The sequence below is a fragment of the Ischnura elegans genome, chromosome 8, assembly GCF_921293095.1.
Source record: "Ischnura elegans chromosome 8, ioIscEleg1.1, whole genome shotgun sequence".
In the NCBI taxonomy this organism is placed as follows: domain Eukaryota; kingdom Metazoa; phylum Arthropoda; class Insecta; order Odonata; family Coenagrionidae; genus Ischnura; species Ischnura elegans.
Window position 1 is genome coordinate 35,231,009 of NC_060253.1, and position 23,305 is coordinate 35,254,313.

At 37.4% G+C, this 23,305-nt stretch overlaps 1 protein-coding gene across 1 annotated transcript in view; it reads left to right on the forward strand.

The window, feature by feature from the left end:
* LOC124163664 overlaps positions 1-23,305 on the forward strand; it is an 87,019-nt gene that overhangs the window by 46,483 nt on the left and 17,231 nt on the right. The window contains exon 2 of the mRNA XM_046540725.1: positions 4,631-4,914. Coding sequence (XP_046396681.1) covers positions 4,631-4,914 — 284 coding nt within the window. The remainder of the gene's footprint in view (positions 1-4,630; positions 4,915-23,305) is intronic.

Here is a 23,305-nt window from a genome sequence, read left to right on the forward strand (position 1 = left end):
TTGTACATCTGAGATGAATTGAGACAATTAAATCCATAGGGCATGAAATAAAGCGATAGGAACATATAATGGAAAAAGGACGAGGAAAACGGTGGTGCTGTGGTAGATGGAAAAAGCCGGAAATCAGAGGGTAAAAATGCGGCCTGACTGGGACTCGGATAGACAGATAGATATCACGCCTTCTTAGATATAGAATATATCTGAACAGGTTTGCTGTTGAAGCGGTATCACGTAAATTTGAAGAATTAATGGATTTAAAATAAAAATTTAGCCTTTTATACATCCATAAATTCCAATCTTTTCCGCTGTGGGAATATTGTTTTTGCAGGTTAAAGATTTCACGGGTTTTCCACCGGGTCCAAGGGCTGATCCTACATTACTCTGAAGCCTATTGTACTCTACGCTCTGGGAAAGTTAGAGGAAATCAACCCTTAGACGCGGAGGAAAAACCCGAGAACTCTTTATGCTATCAATACGCTGAGATAGACTCATAGACTATATTAACTCATCAATTAATCGATAACGATACAGTGGTAGATGGAAAAAGCCGGAAATCAGAGGGTAAAAATGCGGCCTGACTGGGACTAGGATAGACAGATAGATATCACGCCTTCTTAGATATAGAATATATCTAAACAGTTTTGCTGTTGAAGCGGTATCACGTAAATTTGAAGAATTAATGGATTTAAAATAAAAATTTAGCCTTTTACACGTCCGTAAATTCCAATCTTTTCCGCTGTGGGAATATTTTTTCGCAGTTGAAAGATTTCACGGGTTTTCCGCCGGGTCCAAGGGCTGATACCACATTATTCTGAAGCCTATTGTAGTCTACGCTCTGGGAAATTTAGAGGAAATCAACCCTTAGACGCGGAGGAAAAACCCGAGAACTCTTTGTGCTATCAATACGCTGAGATAGACTCATAGACTATATTAACTCATCAATTAATCGATAACGATACAGTGGTAGATGGAAAAAGCCGGAAATCAGAGGGTAAAAATGCGGCCTGACTGGGACTCGGATAGATCAATACGCTGAGGTAGCCTGAGACTCTTAATATTTTTTCTAATGCTTAAGTTTCCTTAGAATATCCTCTGCATTCATGAATTCAATTAGTATTTATCATTGCTTCCACAACAACTTGCATTGCTAACCTGGACTCTGATTGTGACTTCCCCAAGTTCTTCGGCTAAGCAATATTAATATTAGCGTAGGTGATTAATTTTCTTTTCCTCCACTGTCTCTTTCCTTGTATGAAGGTGGCGCGATGAAGTGACAGCTATTAATATCAATTAAAGACGACATTAAAATATTTCCTCTGACTTTATTTTCACACGAGTTTCGATGTTGCGGCAGCATTTTCAAATGCATCATGCACAGCCAAGTTCTTCCTCACATACGTCACACACCCAACCCACACACTTCCTCTTACCCCCTCTTTTTTAGCAGCAGGACATATTTAAGAAAGAACTTGGCTGTACATGATGCACTTGAAAATGTTTTTGTAACAATCAAACGCATCGTGTGAAAAGCAATTCGGTGGAAATATTCAAATGCCTCCTTTAACTAAAGTTTCTTCCCGATGAAGACCTCCCTTAAAGTAGGTTCAATCGAAAATTTGAGGACACACTTCGGTTAAATGTCCTATTTATTTGTGAGTTCATTTTTGTGGCCAATCTATTATTAGCTATTTATTTTAATATCACATGCGGTAGCAGTTAGACGCTTTTTAGAGAAATTTTCCGAAAGGAAAGTTAGATATGACTCTTTTTGTACTTGATTAAATAGAAACCTCTTCCGGTAATGTGTGCCAGACATTTTGATGTGAACGCTAGTTATACTCGTGTGTCAAATTGTGACGAAGGTATTTCGAACGCGGATCGAGCTGAAATTATACAGCAAAGGTTTCGAACTAAGAATTACACATTCCGTCGCGATCAATTGATTCGTTACGTGGGGAAATAATCAGGTACTGGATTAAAGGGAAGGTATAACATAATTTATTTGTTCCGGAGACATTATAAGAATGCATATAACACGCCATATTTCGAAAGATACGGGAGTCGCTTAATAATACCTTAGAATCTCCGAGAAATTGATTTCTTATTATAAAAATTAATGTTTACCAGAAAGATTTCTGCTTGTGATCAGTCAGCTGTTAAAGTTTCAGCCGTATCCATGCCATAGTTTCATTGTTGTTACTAATTGTAGTGAACAACTTTCATTTGTTTATAAAATTGTGAACAGGGAGTTTCGTGCGTTGATCAAACACTTGTTTTTGAAACGGATAACGCTGAAGGATATCAAAGCTGAGATGCATTTAGTTCTTAGCACATCTGATTGTGTCTTTGCAACTATTTCCTATTGGGCTAATGAATTTAAACTAGGCCTTACATCCATAAAAATGACCATCGTTCCAGATTCCCTGTGGAAGTGTCACTTTTTTGTCACTCACAACATATTTGTATGTGATCGAAGACCTTTTGTAGTCTATAGCCGCACTGAAATTAGCACCTCGACGACTTCATCCTTTAATTGACAGGTGATGCCCAACATATTTATCTAAGCACACGTTATCTAAGGATATTATCATAGCTGCTATATTTTTCCTCGACTTTCCCATGTGTATTGGCGATGGCCCACTCTTAAAATTCTATTGCATACTATGCAAATCCGCAGATCTTCTGGTGTAGTAAAAAAATGAAATATTGGGTATTTTTAGGCACTCCTTGTAATTCAGATCCCAGTGACATAGTTGCATTGGAAGTCGGACGTGTGTGCATTAGGGATATAGGTGTGGCGGTCACAGGGGCCATGACCCTCCCCAAACTTTTATTACCAATATTGTGCATGGAAATGAATGACTATAAGTCCTAATCGTCTGAGAAGTTTCAGTTGTATTTATCATAGAGCGTAGCATACACTACTTTAAAAATGCCCCTCTCTTCCAAGGGGTTTTCCATACTCCCCGGACCTAAGATATGACACCCCCAAATTTGATACTGAATCCGCCCCTGGCTGTGTGTTGTAAACTTGGGACAACGGTCGGGTGGACGGCATATTCAGTCGCCAGGGTACTGCACCCTCTACCTTCTGCCGTATCCATCAATTTTGATTTTTTTCTTGCAAATGTTTTTATACGCCATATTTATTCTGTTAAGAAGAGTTTTAGCAATTTTTTTAAGCTACCCTCGCTGCGCCACTGGACGCTGGGACCACCTGGCCTCAGCCAACCCAGCTAAAATAAACTTCAAGTCAAGGCACGGGAGAACTCTTTGGCTTTGAGTGACTTCTTTCAGCGCATTTTCGGATGCATGGGAAAAAAGCGCTATTGTATTTGATTTGTCTGTACATATATGTCTTTCACGTCAATTTACAGAACACCATGCAATGTAACACGATTTCGATGGTGGTTCTAGGCTCAGTATGGACTGCCATTTCCAAAAACACATGATGATGGCCAGGCCACGACCACGACCACTCGATCCACGACCCTAGTCTGAGGATTTGTTTGATTCGCCGGGTTTCGCTAGGTTTTGACTTTTTTGCTATTTCCACGAAGTTTTCGAAATAACTGGGCATTTCCATGAAAATGTCAATTTTTTCTCTCAAATTAAAATTTAGGCTGGAAATATTTTATCTTGATATATAACAGCTAAATGATTTAATTTCATGAAATCAGTATTTGAAACATCATTCAGAGCCTTATCAAAAGATTTTCAAATTATACTTCGATTCATAGAGTTTTTAAGATGTTTGAAATAATTGCACTTAGGTAGTTGACCTGGCAGCAATTCCGTTGCATGTTAACTTCGGGTATATTTGTGAAGGTATTTCGATAATTTATTTTGTTTCTGTTTATGAAAATCGCCTTCATAAATGTTTTTTGATCATGCTTAGTCAGAAGTTTTGCATTTTTGTTGTATTTTACAATTTTATCGAAATATCCTATTGCATAGTTTTCCCTAAGGGTAATTCCGGTCACAAATGTTATTGCCCAGCCACAATATGTTTCACTGTGGTAAAAAACTGAATAAACTATAAAAAAGTAACAAACTAGTAATCGTAATAAACTAATCGGATAAAATCAACTGATTTGGGCGTTACTTGGTGGAACGATGAAATGTTCATGGTGAAACAAAACCCAGTACTCATGTGTAGCAAGGTTTTTGGGTTGACCTCCGCGTCGATTCATCTTCATGACGACAGTTTCGCCGGCGTTGCAGCTGGCGACATCAGGTTCGAAGTGTTTGATGCAGGTTTTTGCCTGTCTTATATAGGCCTTGGTTTGGGCTAGGTGCGTTCTGATTGGTCCGTTTGGGTAAGAGTCTCTTCCAGGCAAATAGTTGTCCTCCCTGTTGAATGTGGGGACAGCTATTTGCTCTTTTTATTTTTAGTCGCACTTTTAATTTTTTTAACTTCTAATTTTTTCGACGTCTGTACTAGACGTCGAAACTAGTTGACCGCTGATAATAAAAAGCTTGTGGAACAGTACCGGGTTTTGTTTCACTATGAGAAACTAATCGGTGTTTGATAGACTAATCGCAGTAAAAAAAACTTATCTATACTTGAGAAAATGCGCTGAATTTCACTCACTTCAGTGAGTACTGATTTATTTTTCCTCCTTTGCAGACGTGACGTTCGGATTCTCGGTGTGCTGCGCCCCCCAGCACCCCTTCCCGTGGGTGAGCGCGGTGGCTTCCGGTGGGTCCGCGGAGGAGGCAGGCCTCCAGCGGGGAGACTGCCTGTTGACGGTGGGACGCACGCCATTGGTCGGCCTACCCGTGCAGTGCGTCGCCAGGACCATCCGCGAGGCAGCGGCTTCCAGCGAGTGCATAGCCGCCGCTGCCGTCGAGGTGTCTTACTGGAGGCCCATGGAGGAGACCGGCTGCAAGGAGGAAGGCACGCCGCAGACGGTTGGTACCTCACAATCAGTCAGTAGTGGAAATCAGAGAAAAAACTCAAGGGGGACGCAAAAGATACCTTGAGTTACCTTTACATTTATCGTAATAAAAAATAATGAAGCCACATGCAAAGTTTAAGAAGGTTTTAAATTAAAGTGATTATGTAAAAATACAAGACAATGGGACCGTTGCTAGTATAGCGAAAAGTAACCGATGCTGCTTAGATATACACATGCTTGGAAGCAGCGAATTGTAATCGATGCCTGATTTGATAACGATATACCTTGGTGCACCGAAAAGTAATCAGTAATCATAAAAACAGTTAAGATATTAGGCATATGAGTGACGTTATGGGTGTAGAAAAAATGGGAAATCAGATCTCAGATCTTAAGATAAAGTAATAAATAATTTCCCGTACTCAATAAAAAGCAATAAATATCAGGCGCTGGGAAACAATTTCACTGATATAATATGCTGCAATTTTAGCTATATTTGTATGAGATGTACAGTATTCTGTCATTACAAAAATATTAATTTAAAAAAATTGTATTTAGAATATAGGCAATCTAGGTTATTAAATACGATACAAGAACGTATACTTGGTAACTACTCCAAAGTAACAATTACTTTGCGAGGAAAGAACGAGTAGCTGCCGATCACCAAAATGTACTTAGAAAGCCAACCACTGCAAAGAATCCTTATTTACAAATGGCCTCATATCGGATGTAAACAAACAAAGCGTTGCTATGGCAAAATATTGTTCTCAGCATACAATTGGGTCAAGATGCATACGGTTACCGCAGGTATTTTGAGACTTTCAGTCATGAAAACTTAACGTTTCGCACCTTACGGAGGAAAACAGGGCTAAAGGAAGGCCTAGATGAATGCATTTTGATGCTAGAACCAATATTTTTCCCTAACAACGCTTCTACTGTTAACATGATAGATGAAAGTAGCATAATAATTGTGGGCATATTTGTCGCAGAGATAGAGCTTTCATGAGGCAATGATATGACTGCAAGTAAGGAATCCAATTTTCTTAGTAAATATCGTTTTTAGATCGGTTGAGGAGCTCACGTATCACACGCATGCTTCACGTTTTTCCGCGATAATTATTATCACCTCCATGAGTGACAATTGGTGGGACTTTCGGATGACGTCTTTGTTCACGTTGGCGGTCAACGTGAACCGGAATTCATTCTTGCGCTCGAGACAAATACGCGTCGCTTTCACTTTGGAGGCCGTAGACAGAGAGGAAACTTCCTCTGGCGGCCAGCGGAACCATATCATGTTATTAAAGTTAGTGTGCCCGGCCCCAAACCCAGAAACGAGTGAAATAGAGTTAATATTAAGCATGTACCATAACCTCGATAAGTTTCAAGAAACATGCGCGAGGGTATAGTCTCGGCATATAGTATTACTCCGTCGTGCAGGTACATTATTATTGGCATGTATTTAAATATAAAATAATGCGGTGTCTCATTACTATAATATAGCCAGCCCCTTCCTTCACTATCGCAATGAAAGAAAGATGTAAATGCATTGTAAATGCCGTGATCTCAATTTGTTTAATCAATCATTCGCATGGACTTATATGCGGCATACAGCGGTACTTCGTCATATATTTCATTCGTGTAAATTTAAGTATAAAATATCAAAGTATGTCTTTATAAATAATAAGTTAACATAGCTTAAAATGGATCAAAACACCTCACCGCATCCATCCATCATCTTAAGATCATAAGTTATTGTTAAGCGCTATTAGTACGCTTAGGCGCGAGACATAAATAGAGGATTAACCGATGCCAAACTGAGGACAAAACCATTCCCCTTAATCTTCTCTTGTATCATAGGATAACAAGGATGAAATTCGCCGGGAAAATCATTCGAACCCGTGTCTCCCGTTACCAGGTGTGGTACCAGTTACACCACCAAGCTGTTCATCCAGTGTTCTCTTGCGTTGGACATAGATTTATATTTAAAACAGAATGTACGTTATATAACTATGAGAGCTGTACGAATTTTCCACTCCCAACTGTCTAAGATAACATTGCATACAGTCACAGCCATTTCAATGTACACCAGAAATGAACATTTTCGCGTGCGTGGGAAAAACAATAATTTTTCTAATTTCTACAATTTGGACTAACTAACGATACAATGTTGAACTTATATTATTCTGAAGTAATTTTTACCGTTTTTAAATCACATCTAGGAATAAAAAGCAAATTTAATTTGAATCGTGTCATTTGTTAAACCATCCCTGTCCGGCCCTAGGTCTTATAAGCAATAGATGCGTTGCTATGGCAAATCCCTTCCGATAATCAGAGCTTTTTCATGAGGAACTTATTGTCAGACTGGACCAATTAAGTCAGATAGGTGTACCAGAAGATACGCAAAGGTCTCTTCGAGCAGATCAAGAAGTTCTCCAAGGGTTTTCATGTCCAGAGTGTTGAATTTGATGGAGGTGGAATTAAGGAGTTCAAATAATGGATGATAAATATTTTACCCCTTTTCCGTGTTTTTTTTAATCACAAGGCAGTTAGGATAGGCTACTTACCGTTAGTTTAACTTGAACATCGACGGGATGGAATCTGAATCGTGACCGATTAAGTTTAATGAATCCCTACGTCATCCTCGGTTGATGGTGTAATCATGCACGTTCCTTCATGATTGATGGTGGTAAGGGGGTGTTTTTGGTCATCATTAACTGTGTGGAAACCCTTTAATTCTCCAAGGTTTAGTTCAAGACTCAATCTTATTATAGATCAGTTATTAATTCATGCGGCAAACTCCCTTATCCTCTGATTCCAAGGTCAAGGCACTGCTTCTAATGTGGGAGATAAACGTGGAATGTTAGAATGGATATCCCCGAGTACTGCTTGCTTGGAGATATCCGCAAGTGGCCTGAACGCGTTAAATACCATTTTCTTGCGTGATGGCAGGATTTATTTGCTTCATAGAATCCAACTGGATGCTGTAGAGTGGTCCCGAGCAAAGGTCCAAAAGAGCTATCCTTGGGATAGCTTCTTGAAACTTTGGAAAAGTAGTTTTCAAATAAAAAGTTGAAAATCATTTCTCATAAATATTACCCATTACCTAGATACAGAGGTTTAAACACAGCCAAATTAAAAAAAAAACGCTCGCTCTCGTTTTTATTCGAAACTATTAAAAGTTGAACTGATGTAAGAGAAATGGGATGATTTTATGGATATAAAACATTTCAATTTGTAAAATGAGTACTATAACACATAGTTAGATAATATCAAAACCAAACCACCTTATCATTTTGAGACATATAGAGACATCAGAAATGTTACCCAAGTTCACATAAAATATTTACACTGATATATTCCTCAAACATGTTTGTCCATAGTTAGATGACATCAAAAGGAAACCACTTTATGATTTTGAGACATATTCTAGTCACCAAATAATGTAAAAGGCCAATTAATACCGACATGAAGATGTTCACCAAAAATGTTAACCCAAACGTTATGAAACCAAAATCACTCTCGGGGCCTAATTGTGCATCAAACATTAATATAATAACGGTTTCCAATTGATGTGTACTTTTCTATGCAGCTATAGCCGTATAATTTGCCTTTCTTTACATTTTCAAATAATATTTCGCTTTCGGCCATCTTGAATTTAGATGTACATCCACATGTTAACCAAGCCTTAATTCGGAACGATTCGTGCTTCAGACATTTTTGAGAACATTTGAGTTATTCTACGTCACAAAACGGTGGACTCTTTTTTCGGACAAAATTTTACTTAAAGTAGACAATATAATCCATATTCGGAAAAAGATTGGCATACTTATGCAGAGTGTTAATTAAAGACATTCACAAATAAATAACTGAAAATATTTGAAAAGCGTTTTTTCAACGCCGAGAATTAACTCCATTTTCACATTGCGCGTCATGACTCTGGTCAGTGCCGTGGGACCTCGAAATAAATTGGCTCCCTTGGATTATTTAAGCTGTGTGGACATAAACTTTTCGAATTCAACTTTTTCAAGGGGTCATCTAATTACTCGAGCCGTTCAGGAGGGAGAGAGGGTCAAGTCGAATGTCACCCAATCCTGGTCCTGGAAAGTATCACGTAATTTTTTTTCTGCAAGAAACAGCGTAAAATTGCAAGAAAACTGTGTTGAACCAAGAAGATAATTAAACAAATTGTTTTTTAATTGATCCAACGCAATGAAGCATATATAATATTAAAAATTTGCATTTTGAAATTTCATACGTGAGATTAGGGGGAGGAGGAATAGGTGGAGCCGAATCTCAAATTATGTCATTAAGGGGAGTCCAAAAAATCGCCAAAATCACCTTACTTAAGAAATGAATGCCCTCCTAGTTGCCACTGATATTGAAAGATTTTATGCCGTAGAGTTTATGAGGATTTTAAATTGAGTTGGTGGATCAGTGACCACAAAAAATGCGGTAAATTTGTTTTCCTTTGGGTAATAGCTGGAATTCATGCTGAAAATTATTAATGCCTTTCAACTCTTGAGAAAAAAATGTGATTCTCCCGATTCCAAGCATATTTCATCACGAAATTCAATAAAATTATGTTAAATATCAACAATTTCCAAAGAATTACACCGGAGGCTGTATATTTTATCGAGTTATTTAATTTACTCAATTTCAAGTCTCAAAATACTTTTTGACGTTTACAAATTATTTCGTCAACCTGGAAATTCATTGAAGCCCCCGAATCTCCAACCGTCTACTGATTTGCCTATTATTTTTATTATTTCGTCATCTTGTCCACGACTTACGTAATTGAAATCCACGTTTCCTCAATCAATTTCTATCTTGAATTTCTATCAGAAGAACAGCTTTCAGATCGGTGAAGATGTAGCGATTCGTAAACCAACAAATAGCCGTGTTGTTATAGCATTATAGATTATATGCGAGTTAAAAAAAGCAAGCGGCTAATTACCCTTTCAGCAATGAATAATTAAGGGCTGCTGCAATCACAAGCGTATAGTAAAGATTTTATTGCAGCCTATCTCTCAGATTGATTTACCTTGCTTGTTGTCCGTAACTGATTGTAGATTATGGCAGCGTTTCTTCTTCGCTTAGCACTGTGAAATTGAAAAACATCTCGCGCAAGAGGATTTGAATGCAAGGCGCTTTTAATATCACTTGGGAGAAGAATATTACAATTTTCCGAGGTGTATTGCGAAGTTATTTTGCTTTCATGTACAAATGAGGCGATGTACTGCTTATCTATGCTAATCTATATAATGCGTCTGAGCATTAAGATTTTTCTTTGGTATCCAATGGATACCAAATAAAAACGCTTTCATGGTAACTGCAAAGTGGGTCCTAAAACTGTTGGCGTTGGCATAGCTCCGTAACTAAGGAGTTTCGACACCATGTTTTTGGACAAAATATTCTCCAAATTCCCCTACCGCCTAATGAAGCATTGCAAATTTTTCAGAAAAAGTTCAGTCTCAGCGTTTTTTTAAACCTGACGTCTCTTCAATGTGAAGATGCCACGGATCTTTATGGCTAAAATAGTGTATAACTAATTCATTGTGCTGCGAAAAACATTTATTGGTTGTGCGGAAAGAAAATATAGAGTTACGAGTGCATTCCATGTGATGTCCGTGAAGGTTTTGCTCAAACTAGTTGTTAAGGGTAATGGGAAAATCTTAAGAAAAATGACGCCGCCCGCTGGAATCTTATACCCCTCCGCCGAGAGATTTGCACAGCTTGCTTGGTTTTTAGCTCGGTGTTGGACGAAGGAGGCAGGAAGAATGCTCTTTGTGAATTAGCGATAAATGGTTGTTGGAGATGGAGGGGACACCTTACGATTATTTACTGTCATCCACAAGAGGCAGACAGCGGCTTGGGAAGTCCTTGAGAGCGCGAACAACGGCATACAGCGGGAGGTAAAATATGTCATAATATTTTTTCATAATGTTGAAGCAAGGTGAACCCTCCTTGAGGAATATTAATGCTGCACATTTTTGTACAAATAGTAGCGGTCTAATAAATTGGCATTACTGCGGTGTGGAAGGATACATTTCTTGGATCAGGAGGAAATTTGGTAAATCTATATTTCGAGGTCGCTGAGCACGAGTATGGTGACAAGGTGAATCTTGCTCCTTCGTGAACATACCAAGAGGTTACTCGGACCGCGATTAACCGATGAATTTTTGCGATTAACCATCGAAAAAAATTCAAGGTGAGAAAATCCTTGTGGACCTTTTCCATTTTTTAGAGCATTTGAAATTTTTTAATCTCTCTTTTCTTCGTGCATTTCACGAAATTTCATGAGTGAAATTTTCACCGATGAGAGAAATTGTCTCTGACTGAAAGTACTCGCAGAAAAGTTTTTTAAAATATTTATTTCTAGATGAAATGGCAAAACAGGACAACTTAGTGACTACTTTTGACCTAGAATAATGCTTTTTGTGCCTGCGATTGTTATGTGGATTACTTCTTCTGTATTAGTTCAGTGGATGCAGCGATATGAATGTTGGGTTATTAAATATCTGAAAGTGTATTTTATGTATGATTAGACGTTTATTTATGATTATGAACACGATTTTTGTTACCAATCCTGAGAAGCATGGTTCGTTCAATTCAAGTGTAATGGGAATGGTTGCACATTGCATGGAGCGTTGGAAATGAATTTTGCAATACCCAGGATAAGGATATATACGTTTCCTTAACATTGAATGAAATGTATGCCATTTATGTTATGTTATATATATACTTTCGAATAAATATTTCTGCTCTTTTGCATTTATTTATTTTTTTTATCACACCCCCCGTAAATATCACATTACGGCTTTTTATAACGAGGGTTCCAATATTAACAAAGTACAACACAAACATCCATGCCCTGGATAGGGATCACCTACTCAGGCGGGATTCGAACCCACGACCTACGGTTTGGCAGGCGAGGACCGACCCCATCGCCACCGAGGCCGGCTTGAATTTTACTTGAATGCAGGGCTTGATGAGGTTGTCTATGCATCCCTCCTCGATCAGAAGTTTAAAATCCGATGATTAAGACTTTCTTTAGACATCGATATTTGGGAAGACTTAAAAGTAAATTATTTTTTTTAAACTCGAAGATTGATCAAATGGAAAGGTGAAGCTTTCACTTCCTCTGTGGATGACTTGGTTAAATGAAACACCTAATTTGGTGACTTTTGCATATTCGTATGAACCGACAACTGGTTTGGCACCCTCAGTTGAAAGCTGTGTTTACCAACGGATTTCAAGACGAAATTGATTGACAGCCAATAAATATTTTGGGAGTCACAATAAGTTTTACTCCAACAAATGATGACATCATAATCTCGCTTGGGGGATATCCATGTGCAAAATGACCTAATTTTGTTTCATTAGTTATGGAAATAAGTATTGAAAAGTATTTACACCATATTTTTTTTCAGATATTGAGCTAATTATGTAAATAATTAACCGTACCCAAATATAAATTTGAATTTCACAACTTTTTTGTTTTAACTTAGTTCTCTCACATTGAAATATTTTGTTTTCACTATTTTTTAAAGAGTTTTTAAAATTTACGTAATACTGAATTTTTTGCGAGTTTCGATTGTCTCCATTTTATCGTTGCAGTATTACTTTAAGTTTTCACTTGTCTTTATTCCTCCTTCAAATTCTTGCTATCATGCTAATGTTACGGTTATTGCAAACCATTCTACGTGAAAATTATATAAATGACATGTATTTAACGGTTCTTGGAATATTTTAATTAGTATTTCAACCTGGCTTAAGAAAAAAATCCTCTGGGTGAATGAAACTTATTAGTTTCTGTTTTTGATCGTTCAATTATGCAAAAAGCTATATTTAGCAATGTGTTTACAAATGAATTATGAAATCGTCCTGTTTAAATCCTCATTAAGCTCATACATAATGCTGCTTCTAAATTGTTAACTAGGAGACTTAAACGACCGAAGTGCACAATTTTATGGCCACCTTAGTACTGTTTATACAGAATGGAGACATAATTCTGCGTAAGCGTTATAACCACAACCTATGTACCATATATGGAGCCATATTATTTATCATAAATTTGTACACGTGCATTATTGGTCGTCAGATGTCACTTGCGTCTCCATAAAAGTAGCTATCGAGGGATTAAACGGTTCGTAATGGATATTTTCTTTCCGACTTATGCGAAATGAAATATTCATGATTAAACTCAATTTTTTCCACTGATTGACTCATTAGAAATTCCAAAAATGGAAAAAATTATCCGTCCGGAAAAATAACTAGATTCTTCTCGCTTATTAGAATGGGTTATCTTTTCCTTCTATTTCTTTTATCTCGGCGATGTCATAAAGTTAGATCGGTAGAATGGGTACTTGAGATCTTTTCCTCCCGGTTAGGGAAAATGGTATTATTTTGATCTGGTTAAGCATTGATTTCAATCTTATCGGAGGAAATTATACGAGGGAAATCTCTCTGCGTCGCTGTTAAGTCCAGATTAAAATGCGCGGCGGTTGACAATACAGTTAAGATGCCGACTTGAGGATCTTCTTTTGTGAAATTCAAGATCAATATGTTGGTGAATATTTGTGACTCAGTACATGGATTTGAAAAGTGTACGCAATAAATATCTCGTGTCTGATAAGCTTAAACCATAACTGGGGAATGGCTTTCTCAGCTGGAATAGGTCGTACTTACATTCACCAATGTCATTGATGCTTCATAAAATTTCGGAAGATTTATTTTTCACCGTCGTATTGGCAGTATCATTTCGAATGTGCCTACGATGGGAGAAAGTTGGCCTTTTCATATTTTATCAATATGACTAATAACATCTAAAACACTATACGTTAAGCATGTATCTGTCTAATAAAAATCTAGTTGTATTATAAAATTCAGTCACCTTATTATCGGGATAACTCCATAAATGCTAACTATTCTTATAACTGCGTATGCAGATATGATTTTTCATCAGTTCCCGAAGTTTGGTCGAAAAAGTGAAAGCATCAGGTCATTTGATCATCATGGGCAAAAAATGACTTAATGGATTATTTATTTTACGACAAAATGAACTCTTTTGTAATACTTTTGGCACATTGTTCTGGGTAGAAGCTAATTGCCATACCTACCACTTCGACAAAATATCTCTTTTATTTTAACGTTATTGGGAAAATTAGGAATCCATAGCAAGTTTACTCGATGATGAGATGAAAGAATTTGACTAAGACAACATTGAATACGTTGCAAAATAAGAGATTGCTCGTCTTATAAAAATAAAAAACCAAGCGACCCTGGTTTCTTCGTAGCTTGAGTCAAAGTAACTTCATCGAAGCCGGCTGATTGTGTTCAAGAGACATGCGTGAAAGCCTAATTTTTGCGAAACTTAAATATTTTTGTGAACGGAGGTTAAGTAATTAGTCAATTTATAAAGAACATTTATATAGTAACCCGCAAGTCGCCTCAATAGTCGTGTTACGGAAGGTGGAAGGACATTAACCATTTCCTGTACATGTGCTGAAATTATTCAGGATTGCGTTAGTACGGTGATTTGACTACGGTCAAGCATTAATTATTCTTGCCCTTTATTTCTTGAGTTAAAAATGAATTCCCTTCCCTATCCACTCGGAGAACGGTCTCCCTTATTTTATTGTATCTGTAAATGAAGTGTGTTTTTTTTATTGATAATGTTTTCATTTCCCTCTGTGACACATCTTTTCTTAACTGGCAATCCAAGCTTAACGCGTAACCTCCAAGACTCCAGTGGCTCCCAGCAAAGCTTTGTAATACCCTCTTACCATTGAGGTGGTTTTTGACGAATCTCGGAGCTTTCCTCAATAGTTTATTCAGTTCACGGTTTATGTCTTCCTCCGTTAGATCCTAATACTTGCCGATTATTCTAAACCGACTATTCTTGGCCTGACGAGTGCGAAGTAGCGCTTCTCTCACTGTTTACCTTCTGATGATCTTCCCACTACACGCTTCACGAATCCCAGCGAACGCCAATAGGTACGTGTTTTTGTCTCCCTTAGTGTTTTTTGTTTCACCACCTAGGGGAATGCATAAAGGACGCCCAGTTATATCCCATAAAAGGCTGATTTCTGTTGCCGCTTGAATCGCATTTCATTCAGTTTTCAAAAATATCCGCGGCACGGTGATGAGCGCAATGCGATACACTTTCTTTCCCGATATTTACCGTGCAATGTTTGTAATTGCTAGGAAGAGCATTGACCATTTATGAATTTGATGGATTAGGATAAATAGACCCTAATTATATCTTATTTCCCAGTTTCTCGGGTCACTTTTTCCGTCAGCGACGTGAGTGGTGCCTTTTGTAAACCAATTAAAATGCGCGGCGGTTGACAATACCATTAGAGGCCGACTTGAGGATCTTCTTTCGAAAAATTCGTGATCAACACATTGGTGAATATTTGTGACTCCGTACATGCATTTGAAAAGTGTACGCAATTAATATCTCGTGACTGTCTGATAAGCTTAAACCATAACCGGGGAATGGCTTTCTCTGTTGAGTACATTCGTCAATTTCACTGATGCTTATATTTAAAATTTCGGAAGATTTATTTTTCACCGTCGTATTGGCAGTATCATTTCGAAGATCCGAGGTTGATGACTTTTTTTACTGATGACTAGATCCATTGACGTCACTGCGAAATGAAACTTCCTAGCGTTCCAGATCATTTACTGCGCTAATATCTGGCGATTTTTTCTGGTAGCTCCTTGAGGGTGTCATAGCGGTGAAATGGATGCGAATGACTGCGCGGATATTTGAAATATCAAAGTCGGTCCCGCCCACCTCTAGCCTTCAGCCGTCGTAAATTGTGCCCAAAAATTTTTTTGTCTCGCGATTTCGCTGAATTCCAGTCCACCACATGATTCCTTCCATCTACTCGGTACCCTATGCTTATCTCCTCACATATAAACACTGGGTCTTTCACGGCGGCCATCGTTTGCGGTTAGTATTTTATTTAATGGCCGGCTGGTATCATTGACGTCATTCTCAAATAAACTACGTCGGCCTTCCGATTCATAAGTGATATCCCTAAAATTCCTATTGAAAAGATTTCTTCAGCGAGTCGTATAGCAAGAAATACCCACTCAATTGTGTCGTCTATGACAAGAAATCGTTTCACACTGCTATACTGACAATCAGGTACTTCGACTACGATGACCTATGATCCACAATGACCATGATGGCGTTTTGGAAACACCAATAACCAAATTAACTTGATTTGGAGTTGAAGATCGACGATCACGTATGACAATTCGCGGACTATTTGCAATGGAGGGAACATCTGAAGAATATTTTAGTGTTTTCCCGGCGAATAGACTTCGTAAAATATTCTCGGCCGAGTCGGACATCGAAACGTCGACAGTTACGCCGTTCCTGGCCCGGTGGCGATCCCAAGAACATTTTATGAAGAAAAACATCTATCGGTAATCACCGCGTACTATCTACTTCAGTACTTTGGGTACTATTGGAAACTCGATGCTCGTATTTTAAAACTCTACGATGATCGCAGGATGCCTTTTCCGTTGGAGGTTGCTTGTAAATGTTGAAATGAGATCATTTCACCATAAATTGAACTCGAAATCAAGTTAAAGGATTGCTGGCCCCTTGGAAAACGCCATTACAGGTGGATCATGGGTCGTCCTAGTCAAAGTTAGTTCTGTTAGTTCTTAATTCATATCGCTCAAGTCTCTTTAAAGTTTCCATGCAACCTCATACAGTAGTAGCTTCGATAGAATATTTATATCTAATGAGCCTCTTATAGAACCTTACCCCAAATAAGTATCCTCAGTTTCAACTATTATTTGCTTACCGCTATGTATGCATTCATGTCACCATTATACCAGGCTATATCAATTCTGTTTGCTTGCATTCTCTAACTTTAAGATTGCCTAAAAAATACTTTTTTTGATAAATGAATACGTTCATCATAATGTATTGAAGTGATTAAAATATGCATTACGATCAAATAATTACCATCAAAGTTTTATTAGCTGCTGTCTAGAGCAGAGGATAATAAAAGGTATCAATTTCCACAGAAGCTCAAAGAAAACTTCAGTGAATGCTGAAATGTGTAATATTCCAGTGTAAAAGAGGGGCTAACATGATAGCCTGATGACAGGATTGAGTTTCCATGACCGAAAAATAAATCCTATGCTTTTCCGTTCTCTTCCAATCTTGTCCAACATCCTTGCACCACTATCATGGGTTTCAACGCCTCCTTAGTTTTCACTTGAGAATGCATTGGTTATCATACAAAAGCTGTGAGTTAAAAAAATCACAATTTGCGCTTTCTCTCCAAGGAAGTTACCAAACATATCCTGCATGTCAACATCTTATAAGCGAATCATGGCTTGCATGAGCAGCTTTTGAAACCTAAATCTGCTAAAGGCAATCTTGAAACCTTCTTTCCACCCTAAAAAACTGGCTTAAGGGGGCTCAGTACCCCGGCGGGAAGCATATAGATCGAAAAATAAAAGCAGCGGTTTGTCCTTTTCCATCGAATGAAGATATTACTTTGTAATAATCCTATAATAAATCTAAATTTACATTACGCAATACATGAAAGGATGTTTCAGCTTATTTTTACTCATGGACACGCTTGTGTTAACATTGATTTAGCTGCATATTCCACAGTGTTACTTCATATTCATACCAACGAAACACGGCAGACGTTGCACAGGGGAACGAAAGGCCGAAAAAGTGGTCAATGCATAAAGAAACCGTCACATTTCACAAAAACTTATAACATAGAAATTTTTTAACCTATTATTGAAATTAAAATAATATTACTCGTTGATACTTTAACATATTAATAAACTTGCCACAAATATCTTGGTGAATAAATTAGTATTCAAGAAGGGACTGTTGCATGCTAGTAATTACGCATGTTTATTTGAAAGAATTTTAAATTATGATCGGTGATATGAATTCATAAATATTTTACGCATGTTTTTCGTTGAAAATGATTCATTTTAACTTTGAGATAAGATATTTGGCAATTAATAAATTCTGAATAGTCAATATTTACTAATATTTTTGTATTGATACTAATACAATGCGTTGAAAAAAATTAAAATTTTTATAGCTAAATTAAAATGATTTACATACACGAAATAATATTTTAGGCACCTAATTAGACTGCTTCTACGATTTATCATCTTGTGTTAGGGTACTACAAATTGGTTGCTGGTAAACATTTGCCATATAGTGTTTTTTTAATTTCCACGAGAACAGTGAATAATACATTCATTGCTGTCTCAGGGGCAAAACATAGAAATGCGCAAATTCTGGCTGTGCGCAGTAACCGAAACCAAGGCCAACATAGAAATACAAACTTTCGAACTGTGATGGGAAAGGAAAAAAGTTAATAAATAAAATAATTGAAAATAAATGTTGGTATGTGTGTAAAAGCAACATTTTTCTTCGTATTTGAATCACTGACTTTGGAAAATTAAAAACTTTTCTTACCCTACGAATGATACCATGGATAATTCTATGCCGAGCTGTTACTGTTCGGTGGATTTTTAGAGCAAGATTGAATTATGTAATTCAGTTGCTTAACATGGCATTCCAACATTATGTCTCTTGCCATATTTTAAGTAAATATCCCGGAATTTAGCCTGAATAATATATAGTGATGATAAAATTCCATGGCAGAAATTATTTCGGCCATTTTATTCAGGAAAAAGCCTACCCTGCATCTTATGTGCAGTAGCTTCGTCCTTAGATGATCATTACATGACTTGCGATTTGTTTGTGCTGATCAGTAAAACATCCGTTTTGATTCCGGAAGAAAAAATTGCCCACTCAAATGCGTGAAAACGCACGATGCTCAGATTGGTCATCAGTCGACAGTTCTCTCCAACTTTTTAGTCAATCACTGTTTGTTTCGTTTGTTCTTTTCTCATCCATTTGATTCGTGGTCGACGCGCTGATTTCTTTTCCAACTCGAATTTGCTGAGCCATAGCCGGAGATGGTTTCTTCTTCTGCCAAGGTCGCAGCCAAATTAAACGTCTATTCTCTGATAGGCGTCCTTTCACGGTGTTGATTAATGACCCCGAGTGAGCGTGTGAGGATTTCCGCCCGGGATGTTCAAAGACCCACGGGCTGACGTGAGAATGACATGTGAAGATTAGGTATGCTCCCCTAATGGTCTTGTTACTGAATGCAGAAGGGTTTTTGCGTGAAGTGGTGGCTAAAAATATGTACAAGCCTCATTAAAATATTTTCCGAAGTAATTTTTTATTAGTTGATCTTCATACGAGTACCTATATAAAAGAGGATGTCTGTTTGAGGATTGGGTTGGTGTGGTGGCTAGAGTGTTGGCTTCCCACCCCGTGGCCTCGGGTGCAAATACCGCGATGGCAGTGGCAGAGAATTTTCAGAGACTACCCGATCCCTGCTTAAATGTTGTGTGAAAGATATTTCCAGCGCAACACTCCGTCCGTCGGATGGGACGTTAAGCCGTGGTCCCCTTGGCGCCTTTCGTTAAGAGCAGGCTAATGCCGACGCCGGGTTTCTCTCCACCCTCCCTTCCATACCTTCCCTCATAGTGAAAATGACCTAAGCTATCGGTCGCCTCCTCCAAATACCATATTAGGAGGTCTGTTTGTTCGTCCGATACACGTTTCCATACGGTTGCACGGATTGTAACCAAAAGTAAGAACATAGGTGCATCTCATGCTCCCGAAACCCCGAAGTGCTACTTTACGATGCGTCCTTTTTTCATAAATGTTTTTTACAAAGAGAAAATATAAAACTCCTGCTGTGCGACCATGGATTCCAAGTTTCCCACTTCTCTGGGCACTATCCGTCCCGAGCAACGCTGGATGGCCTGCTAGTAGTTAATAATTTAAGTGTTTTTTATATTTTATAATATCATCATTACCGCTCAAGCTATAGCAATATGCAAGCGTTGCAGGGTAGAAAGTATAATGTGACAGTAATAATTATTCATTATTTTAAACTCTTAAGTCTTTTTCGTTTATAAATTATTATTTATTTAAAAAACACTGCGAATTTAATCTATATTCATTCGCATAGATACTCTGGTGCAGCAATGAAATAAGCTTATGTTTCCCGGATAAATGGGTTTTCGCCTCCACTGGCGTCTTCAACACATATATTTGCTAGCCATCAAATAAACCTCTTACCACTCAGTACAAATGCTGTCTTAAATGGACAACACCGGAATGCTGACTTATATCAGGTCCAAATTGAATTTTGGACTCGTCATCTGATCTTCTCCGACGGTGCGGAACATTTGTACGCATCCTACATTCCACTGTTAGTCTGTATTCTTCGTGACACCACTTTTCTCTAATGGTAGATGAACTTTACTTTCCTAATTGATTTATTTGATGTATTTCATTGTGGCATTCTGCATTGTGTGGAATTATAGCCACCTGCCTTCTTAAAAAAATCTCAGCGATATTGGGCCGAGGAATGGTAGAGTATGTCGTCTTCCTAAAAATTTCATTTCCTGAAGACGAAAGCAGAGCCACCTATCAAAAAGTCGGCTGGGAACCCATCGTAACCAGTTTGGAAGCCCGAGAGAGTTTCATCTATTTTAATATTTCAAAAAACCTCTGACATATTTTTAAATTGCAGATGGAAGAAAGTGGTATTGAAAGAGTTCATATTCTTAACCAATGCCGGAACTTTTCTCTCATTAGGAGCCTTTTTTCTCACCAGAGATCTATCTAACTGGTGCCGCTTCTAATTGCTGTGTTAATACGAAAATGGCTGTGGTTCCAACAGCAAAGCCTTTGGGAACTCAGGTTTCCTGCTGTCGCAATTTTCTTTTGTTCGGAAAAAGAATTCAAAAGTTTTCGGCACAAAGGGACACTGCAATGATCATCAATTACTAAACGCTATTAAATTTTGTTAAGGTTAATTAACTTACGCGACTGTTCTTTCGTACAACTTGATTGTCTTCTTCCGATTTCAATTACATCACCAACCTCAATTTTTATGTCCACATCAATCAAATTAGAGGATAAAATAAATTTGAGGCTCATATAAATGTTGGCAAAAAGCTGGTGAAGTCAATAGCAGCTCTTCTTGGATTTTTTTCAAAGTCACTGATTCTCTTTAATCAAGGCTCGTAAGAATTCTCAATGCCAGCTAGCAGGTCAGCCAGGACACGGGGCTCAGGCCCCCAAAATGAGGAAAATATTAAGCGCTGCTGCTATCTACTGCCCGCCCATTAAATCTATCCTGAGTATTAGCTGTACTAATACTCTACTTCCTTATTTTGTTTAATTTCACATTTTTTATGTGTGTACAATGGGTGTTCTAATTTAAAATTATTTACCTAACCTTAAATTTTTCCCCTCCCAAAAGATATAATCTTTATACGTCATTGTTCGAAAAATTTCTGTGGATCATGTTTTTCAATGCCCTATTTTCTTTATTGATAGTCTAATCTCCGTAATTTTCTGGGGAAATTTTATTATTACGGTCACTGTTTGATCAGCATCACTTGGAGTGTTCTACCTTTGTTTTTAATATATTGGGAAAAATAACGTATGAAAGAAAATAAATTTTTACCCGAGGCTGTTATAGCCGTTTTTTCTCTTATCGTTATGTTCTCGGAAATATAAAGGCTTAAAGTTACCATAAAGTGTGACTGCAGAGTTTTAATTGTGTTTTTTAAATTATCGATTTAAAGTACCTGTGGTAATAACAGAATGCGATCTAGAGGTTCATTTTGCTCTAGGGGTATAAATTATCCGTTTGGTACATGCTGCATCCATGCTTCTATCATTGTAGTTTCTTAAGAGCAAGAAATGCCCTTTGCAGTGGGACGACCTTTTCACTATCATAAATTCTCTAACTTGTCTTATTGTTCCATTACCGAGATGAATGCATAATTATACCATGGTATTCATTAAGAACTGCATTCGTCGATGTCATCGATTATTCGCGAAGACAGTGACTACGCGGTTCAAAACTAATATTTTCCGCCTATGCTATTGAAAATATGTTTCCATCATATAACAATTGGCATCAAATTTTACATCAAATAGCAATGAAAATCTTTGACGTTAAAAATCAAAATAAGGGTACATAAAATGTTTATTATTCAACCTTTGCATTCTCAAGTAAACACTTGCTGACCGCAGAGACATTTTCAAGTAACAAACGTCATTTGACTTCAATGACGAAATTCGATTGCTAATAACTAAAAAAAGTCCAGCGTCAAACCTAAATCCTATGTAATCATGATTCTTTTACCTTTACAATAATGTTGTCTACTTGCTAAATGACTTTACAAGATAGTATTAATGAGCGTTTTTCGTATATTTAAGAACGTATAGCACCTGTGTAAGAATACGGATTTTCATATGAAATTTGATAAAAATGTATCGTGGGAAGCTAAATTTTTATTGCGTTTATTCGATGAAGTAAAACTAGATTTGAAAATTTCATGCACTACTTTCTTTTTATCTCGCACTGAAAGAGTTCAGTGTCTCTGAGAGAGTTCAGTGCCTCCAAAGTAAAGTTCCATTGTCGAGCACGAGGATCATGATAAGGTGAATCCAGAATCGGAAGAAATCAAGGAATATCAAACCATCCAACGACCTTCATCTCGTTTCGAAACCGTTACGTTCTGTTTGTATTTGGCAAGCTTTCGCGAAATTCTCACGCAAGAATGTTTATCATTCACAGAAATCAATTTTCTCCTAAATCTGGCGCCCGTTCCGACGAGATCCGCTCTCTCAACTCTTAATGCACCCGCGTTGCCGATGAGGTCACCTCTATGCGAGAAACTTCCCGTTAAATCAAGATTTTGAAAAATCAGATAATGGACAATTTCTATGTCAAAAAGTTAAACGCTAACTTGTCAAAACGATCGTAACTGTGAAACTACAACGACTAAATTAAATAACTGCTTAAATTTTTAAATATTTGATTCAATATTTAATCAAACGTATGATCAATTTTTATGATGGGCATATTTCTAAAAAAGGTAATACTTTGAAGAATGGATCTATTTTTATGGGATCAATTGAAGGAGGGGGTGTTTTTATTACCATCGGGGTAAATATGTACTAGAACTCTCAGATCAGTAAAGCATTATTAACTGTTTGAATTCAAAGTCTGCTACCTTTTCTCTAAAATGAGATTTAGTTTTGAACGTTGTGTTCTTGCTGGAGTGCCAGTCAGGAAATAATGATTTTTTACAACAGAATAAGTCAACGTTCCGATGAATTCGTTCCCTTCATTATAAATTCACTGTTTTATTTAATTAACACATTTAATTTCTTTTTTACAATCCCTCGTTTGAAGTGAAAAAATAGATTTTGCAAATATTTTATTCAATTCAAACCACGCGTAAATTGTTCAAAGTAATTCAAAGAGTTTACATAAAAAATGTAGAGT